This window comes from Mustela putorius, unplaced genomic scaffold (assembly GCF_011764305.1).
Source record: "Mustela putorius furo isolate JIRA1106 unplaced genomic scaffold, ASM1176430v1.1 tig00000095_pilon_pilon_pilon, whole genome shotgun sequence".
NCBI lineage: Eukaryota > Metazoa > Chordata > Mammalia > Carnivora > Mustelidae > Mustela > Mustela putorius.
Window position 1 is genome coordinate 36,446,579 of NW_025421280.1, and position 16,058 is coordinate 36,462,636.

At 40.2% G+C, this 16,058-nt stretch overlaps 1 protein-coding gene and 1 pseudogene across 2 annotated transcripts in view; both read right to left on the reverse strand.

Moving 5' to 3' along the window:
• Nucleotides 1–18: 18 nt before the first annotated feature.
• The window catches only part of LOC123393436 (adhesion G protein-coupled receptor E3-like), a 63,312-nt gene continuing 47,272 nt past the window's right edge, over nt 19–16,058 (reverse strand). Inside the window, exons 12-15 of one of the 2 annotated variants that reach the window (XM_045085366.1) lie at nt 13,531–13,622; nt 9,193–9,373; nt 2,927–3,022; nt 19–684 (exon numbers count right to left, since the gene is read on the reverse strand). In XM_045085366.1, the coding sequence (XP_044941301.1) occupies nt 634–684; nt 2,927–3,022; nt 9,193–9,373; nt 13,531–13,622 (420 nt within the window). In that variant the 3' untranslated portion in view covers nt 19–633. The remainder of the gene's footprint in view (nt 685–2,926; nt 3,023–9,192; nt 9,374–13,530; nt 13,623–16,058) is intronic. The other variant, XM_045085363.1, reaches the window with a different exon arrangement.
• On the reverse strand, nt 13,829–14,596 carry LOC101675283 (annotated as a pseudogene).

A 16,058-nucleotide genomic window follows, 5' to 3' on the forward strand; every position in this document is an offset into this window, starting at 1 on the left:
ACAACATGGATGGAACTTGAGGATATTATGCTAAGTGAAATAAGAGAGACAGATAAAGTCATATACCACATGATTTCATTTATATGTGGAATCTTAAAAAAAATGAATAAACAAACAAAAACCAGAATCAGACCTATAAGTACAGAGAACAAACTGAGGGTTGCCAGTAGGGAGGGTATGGGGGAGATGGGCAAATGGGTAGGGTGAGTGGGAGATCTAGGCTTCCAGTTAGGAAATTCAGAGGGATGAAAGGTATAGCACAGGGCATATAGTCATTGATATTTTAATAATGTTGTATGGTGACAGATGGTAGCCGTGCCCCAATGTAAAATGAAAGATGGAGGAAGGGAGGGAAGAGGGGGGAGGGGGAGAGGAAGAGAGAGAGATAGAGATAGAATAGCTTGCTTCCACAGCAACCCGGGTATGTATCTACCAAGTATGAAAACAGGAGTCAAGATTTTGAAGGAAGCTCCCCAAACCATGCTATAGAGTTAAAACACGACTTCCATTCACATATCCAGGGGATGCTGGAAGAGTTAACCCAAACACCTTTTAATAGGTTGCTTTATTCCCGATCGTCCTTTTCATTCTCAGGAAAGCCGGTAATGAGTCTGGAGCATGGGTTGCGTTATGCTATGAAGATATGTTGCTGCTTTTCCCAGGGAAGTCCACTGTGTTCTCCACCTCCATTTGGGAAATTGACAGAAGGGGAAGAAAACGCATTAATGACGTGTCAATTATAAGTAAAAGAACAGGTGGGTAGGTAGTTTCCGGATTAAAATCAAAGAGCCATATAGACGATTGCATCAAAAGATGATGTACTGGAGGTTTCAAGTAATCTGCCAGAAAGAGAACCCTATGAGTCATTGCCCATGTGGTGATGAGTCAGTTTCCATCTTTTTGCTCACTGAATTCTCTGAAGGCGAGAACAGCTCTGTTCTGTACCATTGTGCTCTCAGTGCTTAGACAGTGACCGGCACAGACCAGGTTGTCAGTGCATATTTGTTGAAGGATCACACAGCTTTAGCATCCTCAATGGACAGAAGGAGCTGAGGACCACAGAGCTGAAAACACCTGCTCATGGTCAGATAAAGAGAAGGTTGCTGGGTTGCAACTAGAATGGGTCCACCTTCAACAGCTTCTAGTGGTTGATGAGATGCCTTCATTTCTTACTCCTAACTGAATCTCTGCATACTCTATTTCTCCCTTTCTCTGTATCATGCTTGCCCTATGTTTTGCTCTTTCCACTAAACCACACCATTCTCAGATTATTGTTATGTTATGATACACGAATTCTGAGCCTCTGATTTACACCCTTCGATCAAGCTACTTGTTCAGTTTCCACAGACCTTTTTCAAGGTCTGAAGCAGCAAAGAGGAAGAAATGCCTGGCTTAGCTTTGAAGGCTCTGGGACAAAAAAAGAAACAAACTTCAAACCATGGGTTTCAGAATCTGAGTGTCCCCAGATTTCTGAGAGAAAGCTGTGGGTGGAAATACTGACGGGAACCCACACATTCAATGCCCATGACCTCCACTGTGGGGATTGCACTATTCTTTTATGCTTTTCTCTAACAAATACTGACATGGCTCTTCTTATCTTCCAGCATTATTCCAAATGCTTTACTAGCATTAACTCATTTCATTTGGAGATTTTAATCTTTGGGGAACCTTTGACTCCCCAGGACTCAGCACAGTGTGTGTGGCTATAAGAGACCGAAAGAAAATTGCCAGTGGATTGAAGTGTTCATGGATGATTCACCTCGAAGAACAAAAGCAACAGATCTGGGTTTCTGAAAGCTACAGACTGAATGATAAAAATGCAATCATATACAGTGTGGAGATTCCTCAAGAAATTAAAAATAGAACTTCCCTATGACCCTGCAATCGCACTCCTGGATATTTACCCCAAAGATACAGATGTCGTGAAAAGAAGGGCCATCTGTACCCCAATGTTTATAGCAGCAATGGCCACGGTCGCCAAACTATGGAAAGAACCAAGATGCCCTTCAACGGATGAATGGATAAGGAAGATGTGGTCCATATACACTATGGAGTATGATGCCTCCATCAGAAAGGACGAATACCCAACTTTTGTAGCAACATGGACGGGACTGGAAGAGATTATGCTGAGTGAAATAAGTCAAGCAGAGAGAGTCAATTATCATATGGTTTCACTTATTTGTGGAGCATAACAAATATCATGGAGGACAAGGGGAGTTAGAGAGGAGAAGGGAGTTGGGGTAAATTGGAAGGGGAGGTGAACCATGAGAGACTATGGACCCTGAAAAACAATCTGAGGGGTTTGAAGTGGCGGGGGTGTGGGAGGTTGGGGTACCAGGTGGTGGGTATTATAGAGGGCACGGATTGTATGGAGCACTGGGTGTGGTGAAAAAATAATGAATACTGTTTTTCTGAAAATAAATAAATTGAAAAAATTTAAAAAAATGCAATCATATAAAAAATAAGAAAGTGTAAGGTAGTGACTGGGGATGGATAAATGGGCAGAGATGAGATAATGCTACTGCATGAAAATGTTAATTGTAGACTATAGGTAGTGTATAGAAGGATATTCATTGTAAAATTATTAAAGCTTTCCTGTATCTGGGGGCACCTGGGTGGCTCAGATGGTTAAGTGACTGACTTCAACTCAGGTCATGATCCCAGGGTCCTGGGATCGAGCCCTGCATTGGGCTCCTCGCTCATTAGAGAGCCTGCTTCTGCCTCCTGCCCCCTGCTCAAATTAATGTGAAATATGCCAGTAGAGTCTTGTACAAATAAATCCAGAAAGATTCCACCCTTGGCTGAAGATCCTCATTTTTGAAGACTGCTCCCTCTTTGAAAAGCAAGGATCAGGTATCTCAAATGATGAAATCAAGAAAGGTCAGACATGGGGAGAAGCATGAAATGAGAGAAGAGGAAATCTTACCGTTTTGGTCTGGGTGACTGAGCCAAAAAAGTCATAGTTGCCAGTTTCTGTCCTTTCCCTCATCTTCTTGAACCAGCGTCTGTATTCTTCTCGTACCTAACGTGCAAGCACACAGAAATGGACCTCATTTCAGAGAGTATGAACAAGGCATGAATGCCATAAAATGGGCTCTGGAAGGCATGAATTCCTTCCTCCCTTCCCCTGTCAGTTTTTCAAGTGACTTGCAACCTCACTCATTGGCCATAGAGACCCTCCCATTAATGTTTTATGAATTGCATTTATATCGTTAACACATTTTTTTTTTTTTACAATTTTCATTGTGATGGAGCATATATAACATAAATTTGCCACAGTATCCATTTTTTGGGTATACAGTTCAGTGGTGTCAATTATATTCATGACATTGTGGAACCATCACTGCCATCCATTTTTGAAAACTTTCTTATCACCCTGATAGCCATCAAGCAGCACCTTCCCATCTCCACTCCCCAGCCATTAGTAACGTCTAGTCTATATTCTGTCCCTGTGAATTTACCTATTGTAGATATTTCATGTAAGTGGAATCACACAAAATTTGCTCATTATCTTTGGCTCATTTTATTTAGCATCATGTTTTCAAGACTTATCCTTGCTGTAGAATGTATCAAAACTTCATTCCTTTTTATGGCTGGATAGTAGTCCATTGTATGGGATACCACTTCATATCTACTAGGATGGCCATATGGCTTTTTAAATGATAACTAGTGCTGGTGAGGATGTGGAGAAGTTGGAACCTCTGTACATTGCTGATGGGAATGGAAAATGGTGCTCCATTGTGGAAAACCACTGTGGTTCCTTTAACACGCAGACAGAAATACCAGAGGACCCAGAAATTCCACCCCTAGCTACATCTGAAAGACTTGAACATAGGGATTTAGGTGGATACTTGTACACCAATGTTCATTGCAGTTCCTATCTCTTTTGAGGATGTTTGCTGCCTTCAGCTCAGGTCATGATCTCAGGGTTCTAGGATCGAGTCCTGCATCGGGCTCTCTGCTCCGCAGGCAGCCTTCCTTCTCTCTCTCTCTTTCTTTCTTTGCCTGCCCCCCTACCTACTTGTAAAATAAATAAAATTAAAAAAAAATTTAAAAAAGGAACGTATCTAAATGGCTGTTATTCAGAAGGAGACCTCATGAGCATGCAATGCAAACAATGAAGAGAAATTCGAGGGGTCTCTTTATGATGGGGGCACTTGTGACAGAAGTCCCCCACAATACCCCCTAACAAGCAGAGCACTCAAGTCTGGTTCCCAGTCAGATGTCCCTAATTGCCGAATGTTAGCTTTGACGCTCATCCAGCATGTCACTAGGGGTTAGTTTTGTCCCTGGAGTGACTGTGCAACACATATAAGGATCATACAGAGGGAAAAGATACAATTGTAGTTTGATAAGGCATGAAAGATTTAAAAAAAAAAAAAGGCATGAAAGTTTTAAGTATTTTTATGGTATTTTATTTTATTTTAAAGATTATTTATTTATTTATTTGACAGAGATCACAAGCAGGCAGAGAGATAGGCGGGGTGGGGGAGGAAGCAGGCTCCCCGCTGAGCAGAGAGCCCGAGGTGGGGTTCGATCCCAGGACCCTGGGGTCATGACCTGAGCCAAAGGCAGAGGCTTTAACCCACTGAGCCACCCAGGCGCCCCTTTATGGTATTTAAAAATATATAATAATAATGATGAACTCTTTGAGGATAAAGAACTTCTAAGACTGGCAAAAACTGAAAGAATATGGAACCACTAAGCTGGCCCTGCAGGAAATACTAAGGGGGGTTCTCTAAAAGAAGAAAGACCTATGGGATATGGATTAGACGTCTTAGAGAGAACAACTGAGAATTCTTCCCTTGCCTCCTGAGATATAAAAACTCTAGAATACTCTAGATATAAAACCTCTAGAATACTCAAGTAACTATAACGTGTGATAGAATTATAATATGATCTTGCTCATTACAATGTACTGGAAGGTATTGCATATTTCTAAAAAGTGAGCAGACCAGATTTTATATTTATATGTATACTTATATATACATATAAACACATTTATATTTAATTTTTAAAAAAAGATTTTATTTATTTATTTGAGAGAGAGAGAATGAGAGAGAGAGAGAGACCATGAGAGGGGAAAAGGTCAGACGGAGAAGCAGACTCCTCGCTGAGCAGGGAGCCCAATGCAGGACTCGATGCCAGGACTCCAGGATCATGATCTGAGCCAAAGGTAGTCACCCAACCAACTGAGCCACTCAGGTGACCCTATATTTAAATTTTTAGAGATAAATATAAAATTTTTAAAGATATAAAAATATTTATATTTAAATTAAAATATATAAAGTAAAAATTAAAAAAATATAACATGACAGGACATTAGATTACATGAAGCTGAACAAACAAAAAAATGGAGACTAAGTTATTTAGGGGAAAGCAAAATTGTAGGTAAAAATCATATATTTATAAGGTCCCATTGATCAATACAACATGGAGGACATTAAGAGAAGGAAAGGAAGAGTGAATTGGGGGAAGTCGGAGGGGGAGATGAACCATGAGAGACTGTGGACTCTGAGAAACAAACTGAGGGTTTTGGAGGGGAGGGAGGTGGGGGGTTAGGTGAGCCTGGTGGTGGGTATTAAGGAGGGCATGTATTGCATGGAGCACGGGGTGTGGTGCATAAACAATGAATCTTGGAACACTGAAGAAATAAAATGCAATGATTAAAAAAAAGAGTTTGAGTTTGAATCAACTTGGAAGGTGATGCTGGGTCCTGTCCTCATCAAAAACCCATCATTAGATTATCCTTTAAAGTTGACTGGTAGGAGAGATATGGAAGCTGCCCAAGTGTCCAATGATAGATGAATGGACAAAGAAGAAGGGGTGTGTGTGTATCTGTGAGTCTGTGGAATATTACTCAACCATAAAAAATCACAAAAAATGAATTTTATGTGGAATATTACTCAATCATAAAAAATGAAATCTTGCCATTTGCAACAATATGGATGGACCTAGACGTTATAATGCTAAGTGAAATAAGTCAGAGAAAGACAAATACCATATGATTTCACTCATATATGGACTACAAGAAACAAAACAAATGAACAAACAAAAAGGAAAAAAGAGACAAACAAAGAAACAGATGGTTAACTACAGAGAACAAACCGGTGGTTGCCAGAGGGGAGGTGGGTAGGGGATAGGTGAAATAGGTGAGGGGGATTAAGAGTGGACTTATCAGGGCGTCTGTGTGGCTCAGTGGGTTAAAGCCTCTGCCTTCGGCTCAGGTCATGATCTCGGGGTCCTGGGATCGAGCCTTGCATTGGGCTCTCTGCTCCGCTGAGAGCCTGCTTCCTCCTCTCTCTCCCTGCCTGCCTCTCTTGCCTACTTGTGACCTCTGTCAAATAAATAAATAAAATCTTTAAAAAAAAAAAAGAGTGCACTTATTATGATGAGCACTGAGTAACGCATGGAAATGTTGACTCATTATATTGCACACCTGAAACTAATATAACACTATTAATTATACTGAAATTAAAAAAAAGTAAAGCTGGCCGGTAGGAGACAGTATTCTTTATCTTTGGGGTCTTATAAAATTAATGTAATCAATCCTAGGAAGTGATCATTATAAGTATAGTGCAGTATTCCTGTAGCTTTTGAAAGTGATGGCCAAATCTAGTGGTACTAGGAAACATAAGTAAACATCTGGTGCTGGTATTTTAAAATGCATTGAAGTTTGGTAAGTATTATAACTGTTGTATTTGTGTACTTTTTAAAAAAGATTTTATTTATTTATTTGACAGAGAGAGAGAGAGATCACAAGTAGGCAGAGAGGCAGGCAGAGAGAGGGGGAAGCAGTTTCCCTGCTGAGAGGAGAACCCCCTGTGGGGCTCGATGCCAGGACCGTGACCTGAGATCATGACCTGAGCCGAAAGCAGAGGCTTTAACCCACTGAGCCACCCAGGCACCCCTATATTTGTGTACTTTTGCTGCTGTCTTATTTTTCCTGGTTTCTAAAGGGTTCAATTGTATTAAACGTTTTATTGTATTTTAAATTTAAGTTGCAATGAAATGATTGAGAAAAATTTACTTCATTTTGTTAACTAGCTACCATATAAATTTAATGATTGAACATTAATTGCATACATGTGGGGCACCTGGCTGGCTCAGTCTGTGGAACATGTGACTCTTGGTCTCAGGGTTATAAATTTGAGCCCCACACTGAATATAGAGATGACTTAAAGATAATTTTTTTTTTTTTGCTGAAAGTGACCTTTATTTTTATTTTTTTACTATGTTCAGTTAGCCAACATATAGGCCATCATCAGTTCTTGATGTAGTGTTCAATGACTCATCAGTTGCGTGTAACACCCAGTGCTCATCACAACATGTGACCTTAATATCCATCACGTGTTTAATAGCATTACATGTAGTACTTACTGTATTTTTTCACACCCATCATTCTACCAGCCAGTAAAACAGCCAATTAGTAAGTCCCAATGGCAATGATTGCAAAGTGAAATTGAAAATCTTGTAAAAATGAAATAAGTCAAGCAGAGAAAGACAATTATCATATGGTTTCACTTATTTGTGGAACATAAGGAATAGCATGGAGGAGAAGGAAGGGAAAAGTGAAGTGGGGGGAGTCGGAGGGGAAGACAAACCATGAGAGGCTATGGACTGAGGGGTTTAGAGGGGGTGGGGGTGGGAGGATGGGTTAGCCCAGAGATAGTTATTAAGGAGGGCAAGTATTGCATGGAGCACTGGGTGTTATATGCAAACAATGAATCTTGGAACACTACATCAAAAACTAATGATGTGGTCCATATACACTATGGAGTATGATGCCTCCATCAGAAAGGATGAATACCCAACTTTTGTAGCAACATGGACGGGACTGGAAGAGATTATGCTGAGTCAAATCAGTCAAGAGAGAGAGTCAATTTTCATATGATTTCACTTATTTGTGAAGCATGACAAATAGCATGGAGGACATGGGGAGTTAGAGAGGAGAAGGGAGTTGGAGGAAATTGGAAGGGGAGGTGAACCATGAGAGACTATGGACTCTGAAAAATAATCTGAGGGGTTTGAAGTGGCGGGGGAGTGGGAGTGGAACCAGATGGTGGGTATTAGAGAGGGCACGGATTGCATGGAGCACTGGGTGTGGTGCAAAAATAATGAATACTGTTATGCTGAAAATAAATAAAAAATAAATAAATTAAAAAAAACGAATGATGTACTTTATGGTTACTAATATAACATAATAAAAAAATTTAAAAATCTGTAAGCTCATGAAATCAGTGACTGTGATGTTGGAGAATTTTCAAAACACAATAGACCAGGGGCCAGCAACCTACTCCCCCAGGCCCAATGTAGTCCATTACTTATTTGTGTAAATAAAGTTTTGCCTTGCCCATTCATTGACATACTGTCTATGGGCACTTTCATGGTACCAGAGCACAGGTGAATAGATACAACAGAAATCTTACAGCCTGCAAAGCCAAAAATATTTCCTGATACTTTAAGAAAAGTTTACCAACCCTTACAATAGACAAAAATCTTGCAAATTGGACCAGATAATTTAAAAAAGTGAAACTCTAAAAAGAATCACGACAAGATAGGCACACCCAAGAAAATGATTAAGCCATCAAAAGATTCAGAGGTCCTTGTAAAATTAACAAATTCCAAACTATTTGTGTGAAATTGCAGTTTATAAAAGTTGAGCATCACATAAAAATCATTCTATTATAGCTCCCACACCATAACGCATAACATCATGCCCCTTCAAAGTCAACATTTGATTCTTTTGTCATTCTAAGAATTAGCCCACGTTTACAATTACAAACTCAGTATTTAAATGTAATAACCCAGAATTGTTTTCGTAGCATAGGGATTTTTTGTAAAGTCCTATACGACGATTTCTCAGCATTTACTGTGTTTTCTCCATTTTTTTTTTTCTCATTGTCAGATTCTTAACGTCTGATTGTGGGCCTTGTATGGCTCTACCCAGTTTCTGCTACTTCAATGCAGGTTCAAATGACTGGAAGCAAGAGACAGAAATCCTGGAAAGGTGGTCCCTGGGACAAAACTTAAGATGTGGAAGAAAGAGCCCCACCTCCCTCACCCTTCCACCCCCCAAACACACATACACAACCACTACCCAAGCAATGGAGAAGTCCAAGAGACAGAAAGTAGCAGTAGAACGTGGGAAACGCAGAGACAGTGGAATATGTGGAGGGCAGATTGGTTTACCTTGTGATTGAGAAGGCAGTAGACCAGGTAGATGTAGACGCCCTGTAGGACATTGATGATGGTGAAGGAATAGGCCATTACCGACCTGATGGGGTCCAGTACTCCTTCCACCAGAAAGAAACCAAGGCCCCAAGAACAGCCCAAAATGAAAAGCTGAGCAATGGCTTTGAATGCCAGCATCCTGCCAAAACCAATACACAGCATGATGTTATTCATCTCAGCTCCATGGCTCATGGCAATGGTTTCTCTCACATACTGCGATGGTTTTACTCTTGCTTCAGGGCTTCAGGACTTAGAATGTCAGCCTGTTCAACATGATTACCCCTGGCAGGAGTGTTATAGAGACTGACTGGTATGTAATGCTAGTATAATATATTGTGAAGTGTTAAATATCACATGTAAATATTGATAGAAAGTAATACATTACAAATATACAAAAAGTATACATTTTTGTTTGGTATAATGAAATAGCATATGTTCCAGTATTCATAATAGTAACATAATGACATTTATTAGAATTATATACCATAAGTGTATTAACTATGTTTTTTATTTTCTGTAGTCTGTTGGTGTGACAACTGGAACCTTGCCGGACACGCGCCCCCCCACCCCCCACCCCGGGGCCTGCCCTTCCTGGGGTTAGCCAATTCTTAGAGTATACTTTTCAAATGCAAACCAACCAACTCAAAGCTCACACCCTCAACCACCTCCTTTATGGATCTCTCACATTCCAGGCCACTATTCATCTGCCTTAATCACTCCAGGGCCAGGTACTAGACAACTGGGGAAAGTCCCTATGCCCAGAAACACACTGGCATTTTTCTTTTCTTTTTAAAAAATTTTATTTAAATTTAATTAACATAGAGTGTATTATTAGTTTCAGAGATAGAGTTCAGTGATTCATCAGTTGCATACAACACCCAGTGCTCATTACATCAAGTGCCCTTCTTAGTGCCTATCACCCAGTTACCCTATCCCTACAACCACCTCCCTTCCACAACACTCAGTGTGTTTTCCTATAGTCAAGAGTCTCTCAAATTTATAGGGAACAAGAAAAAAACCCAAACAGCCAGAGGAATGTTGAAAAAGAAAACCAAAGATGGTAGGATCACAATTCCAGACTTCAAGCTCTTACTACAAATCTGTCATCATCAAGACAGTATGGTACTGGCACAAAAACAGACACATAGATCAATGGAAGAAAATAGAGAACCCAGAAATGGACCCTCAACCCTATGGTCAACTGATCTTTGACAAAGCAGGAAAGAACATCCAATGGCAAAAAGACAGTCTGTTCAACAAATGGTGTTGGGACAATTGGACAGCCATGTGCAGAAGAATGAAACTGGACCATTTCCTTACACCACACACAAAAATAGACTCAAAATGGATGGAAGACCTAAATTTGAGACAGGAATCCATCAAAATCTTAGAGGAGAACATAGGCAGCAACCTTTTCAATCTTGGCCACAGCAAGTTCTTGCTAGACATGTCTCCAAAGGCAAGGGAAACAAAAGCAAAAATGAACTATTGGGACTACATCAAGATAAAAGCTTTTGCATAGTAAAGGAAATAGTCAACAAAATCAAAACAACCTATAGAATGGGAAAAGATATTTGCAAATGTCTTACCAGATAAAGGGTTAGTATCTAAGATTTATAAAGTACTTATCAATCTCAACACCCCAAAAACAAAGAATCTGGAAAAGAAATGGGCAGAAGACATGAATAGATACTTCTCCAAAGATGACATACAAATGGCCAACAGACACATGAAAAATTACTCCACATTACTCGGCATCAGGGTAATACAAGCCAAAACCACAATGAGATACCACCTCATACCAGTCAAAATGGCTAAAATTAACAAAACAGGAAACAGCAATGTTGGTGAAGATGTGGAGAAAGGGGAACCCTCTTACACTGTTGGTGGGAATGCGAGCTGGTACAGCCACTATGGGAAGCAGTATGGAGGTTCCTCAAGAAGTTAAAAATACATTTAGCCCATTAACATTCAGGGTAACTATTGAGAGATATGAATTTAGTGCCATTGTATTGCCTGTAAGGTGACTATTACTGTATATGGTCTCTGTTCCTTTCTGATCTACCACTTGTAGGCTCTCTCTTTGCTTAGAGGACCCCTTTCAATATTTCCTGTAGAGCTGGTTTGGTATTTGCAAATGTTAAAATCAACAAGTCAGGAAATGACAGATGCTGGCGAGGATGCGGAGAAAGGGGGACCCTCCTACACTGTTGGTGGGAATGCAAGCTGGTGCAGCCACTCTGGAAAACAGCATGGAGGTTCCTCAAAATGTTGAAAATAGAACTGCCCTATGACCCAGCAATTGCACTATTGGGTATTTACCCTTAAGATACAAACGTAGTGATCCAAAGGGGCACGTGCATCCGAATGTTTATAGCAGCAATGTCCACAATAGCCAAACTATGGAAAGAACCTAGATGTCCATCAACAGATGAATGGATCAAGAAGATGTGGTATATATACACAATGGAATATTATGCAGCCATCAAAAGAAATGAAATCTTGCCATTTGCGACAACATGGATGGAACTAGAGCGTATCATGCTTAGCGAAATAAGTCAAGCAGAGAAAGACAACTATCATATGATCTCCCTGATATGAGTAAGTGGTGAGGCAACATGGGGGCTTAAGTGGGTAGGAGAAGAATCAATGAAACAAGATGGGATTGGGAGGGAGACAAACCATAAGTGACTCTTAATCTCACAAAACAAACTGAGGGTTGCTGGGGGGAGGGGGTTTGGGAGAAGGGGGTGGGATTATGGACATTGGGGAGGGTATGTGCTTTGGTGAGTGCTGTGAAGTGTGTAAACCTGGTGATTCACAGACCTGTACCCCTGGGGATAAAAATATATGTTTATAAAAAATAAAAAATTAATTAAAAAAAAAGAAGTTAAAAATACAGCTACCCTACAACCCAGCAATTGCAATACTAGGTATTTACCCAAAAGAAAAAAAAAAAACACCATGATCTGAAGGGGGACCCGCACCCCAATGTTTATAGTAGCAATATCCACAATAACTCAACTATTTAGAGAGCCAAGATGTCCATTGACAGATAAAGAAGAGATGGTATATATGTATATATACGCACACACACAATGGAATATTACCCAGCCATCAAAAAAGATGAAATCTTACCATTTACATGGATGTGGATGGAACTGGAGGGAATTATGCTGAGTGAAATAAGTCAGTCAGAGAAAGACAATTATCATATGGTTTCACTCATATGTGGAATTTAAGAAACAAAACAGAGGATCATAGGGGAAGGATGGGAAAAATAGAATAAGATGACATCAGAGAGGGAGACAAACCGTGAGATTCTTAACTCTAGGAAACAAACTGAGGGTTGCTGGAGGGGAGGTGGGTGGGGGGATGGGGTAACTGGGTGATGGGCATGAAGGAGGTACTTGATATAATGGGCACTTAGTAAACATTAAGTCATGCAATGGATGAATAACAACTCTACATTGAAAATTAATGCTACACTATATGTTAACTAATTGAATTTAAATAAAATCAATTTTAAAAGAGTCTCTTACTGGAATTTTTCAAACTAGTCGATCCTAAGCCTGTTTACCCTGCTATACCTCTTTCCCACAGACACCACAATAAAGGCACTTGCCTACAATTTCCCCTGTCCCCCGCCTGCTAGCCAACTCCGGTGTTTCCCCAGAAAATCCCCTTCTTGTGGCACAGCATGCCCTTCCTCTCAGGGTCTGTGAGTATAACAAATTATCTTTTCAATGGCAGCTACCTCCTGATCTAGTGTTCTTATTATGTACCTAAATAACACCGTGCATAAAACAAGTTAATACAATAATATTAATTACAACCTATAATTCACAACATTAAGTACTGAAAAGGACTTCTTGTAGAAATACAACCCTATTAGAGATTCATGTGCTGGATAAACTTTGCTTTTTGCCTGGACCATATACATTCCCCCAAATTATAAAAATAAGGGAAACTGCAAAGATATTATTCTCTTAATTCAGGGTTTCTTAACTTCACCACTACTGACATTTGGGTAGGTCACCTTTGTGTGTATATATGTGTATGTGGGGGGCTGTCCCGTGCATCATAGGATGTCATGGCATCCCAGGTGGCTAACATCTAGATGCCAGTAGCAGCCTTCCCCTCTTCACCCTCCACCCCATCTTGCGACAACCAAAAATGTCTCCAGAAAATTACCCCTCATTTTAGAATCACTGCCCCCACTTTACACAGTGAAAAATTCTGGAGGGGGAAAAAACCCAAACCTCTTTTGCATTTTCTGGCGCTGTGCCCACCTACCTTGTGTTGTGCATCCTGGATAATTCATTATTGAGGGAGCTAAGCTGGTTTTTCAAAATGCATAGGGTGGTCAGATAGAAGGAAAAATTGATCTGTGGAAATGACATGAAGGGCAGAGTTTAAAGTAGGCTAATATCTGATATTAAAATAAAAAAATGAGATTTAAAAAAGGAATTCATTCTTGAAACTTGTAAAATATGTTCAGGATTTCTGAAACTCTCTGGATATATGCCTCGATTATTTTCTATGATTATGTTGTTAGCCAACATATAGTACATCATTAGTTTTTTTTTTTTTAAATGTCTGATCTTATTTATTTGTCACTCTTAGAAAATCTCATTTTTGACTAGACTCAGACTTAGAGGTAGAAGCTCTCAGAGAGGACAGCCTCCGTCTCTTGGCAATCTGTTCCTGGCGTTTTTCGTTGGCCTCCTTCATTCTCTTGGCCAAAAGTTTAGCAGATTCTGCAGCCTCTTTCTTTTTCTTAGTGCGCTGTTTCTTCAGAGCAATACGCCCACGTTTGTGTTGGAGGACACGTGGAGTAACAAGACGCTGTATCTTGGGCGCTTTGGTTCTAGGTTTCTTACCTTCTTTGTATAAGGGCTTTCTCACAACATACTGGCGGACATCATCTTCTTTAGAGAGATTGAAGAGTTTGCGGATTCTGCTGGCTCTTTTGGGCCCCAGGCGTCGAGGCACAGTAGTATCAGTGAGTCCAGGAATATTCTTCTCCCCTTTCTTTACAATGACCAAGTTGAGAACACTGAGATTGGCATCCACGATGCAACCCCGAACAGATTTGCGCTTTCTCTGGTCTGTAGCAGGAATGCCCCTTACTCAGCAGCAGGCAGACACGGCCATGGGTCAAGACACCCTGCTTCATGGGGAAGCCTTGTTTGTCATTGCCACCACTGATTCGGACCACATAACCCTTCCATTCTTCACCGAGGGCGTCCGCAGCAACTTCTGTGGCCATACGAAGTTTGCGTTCATCGTCCACTTCAATGAGTTTCTGGCAGCCAGTAGCTGGGAAAGAGATGTTCAGCTTCATCCTGAATCAGCCTCCATCATTAGTTTTTGATGTTGTGCTCAACAGTCCATTAGTTGCATATGCCTTGATTTTTTAAAAAATTAGCCTCCATTTTTTTTTAAAGATTTTATTTATTTATTTGACAGATAAGAGATCACCAGTAGGTAGAGAGGCAGGCAGAGAGAGACAGGAGGAAGCAGGCTCCCTGCTGAGCAGAGAGCCCGATGTGGGCTCAATCCCAGAACCCTGAGATCATAACCTGAGCCAAAGGCAGAGGCTTAACCCACTGAGCCACCCAGGTGCCCCTAGCCTCCGTTTTTTTATGACCAGAGAAGCAATATATGTTCATTATCCAAAATTAGGAAAATGCAGAAAAACAGACAGAACTTACCTGGAATTCTGGTGAAGAAACTCATAGGCAGAGATAAGCACTATTTCCATTTTGGTGCTTACCTTTTCCAAGCTTTGCTCCCCCCTCCCCCCATTAGCATGACCTTTTCATAACAAAATTTTAGGATCACTAAATGTTTTACACAACCATTAAAAAACACCCAAGATTGATGGTCAAATTGTATTTGCAAAACACATTCTATTAATTCAGAGAGGAAATCTGATTGAGGCTTGTAGTCTAGTTGATGTGACTGTACCAATGTCATTTTCCTGGTTTTGGTATTTTACCATGATTATGTAAAATATTATCTTTGAGTAAAGCTGAGTGAAGGCTACTTGGAACTCTTTGAACTATTTTTGCAAGTTCTTGTGAATTTTAAGTTATTTGTAATGAAAAAGATAACTAGTGTTGGTGAACATGTGAGGAAATTGGGACACTTGCACACCTGTTGGTGGGAATGTAAGTTGGTACAGCTGCTGTAGACAACAGTATGGAGCTTCTTCAAAGTATTTAAAATATAACTGACTTGTGATCCAGCAATCCCACTTCTGGATATCTATCCTAAAGAATTGAGTTTGTGTTGGGATGAGCACTGGGTGTTATATGCAATGATGAATCATTGAACACTACATCTGAAACTAATAATGGACTGTATGTTGGCTAACTGAATTTAGATAATAAAAAAGGAATTGAAGTTCAAATCTTGAAGAGATATTCATACTCCCATACTCCATGCGACATTATTCACAAAAGCCAAGATGCTTAAACAACCTAAGTATCCATTAAGAGAATGGGTAGAGTAGATTTGATAGCAATAGCTCATTGTGTAAATAGATGGACAGACACAGTGGAATATTGCTCGGCCCTAAAAAAGAAGAAGACCTTACACTATGTGGCCACACGGATGAACCTTTAGGACATGATGGTAGGTGAAATAAGCCAGTCACAGAAGGACTAATACGGCATTACTTCACTTACACGAGGTGTCCAAATAGTCAAACTCATAGAAACAGAGAGTAGGATGGTCGTGTTGGGGTCTGGGGCTGGAAAAGGGATATAAGGAATTATGATTCAGGAGGTATAATGTTCCAGTCATGCAAGCTGATT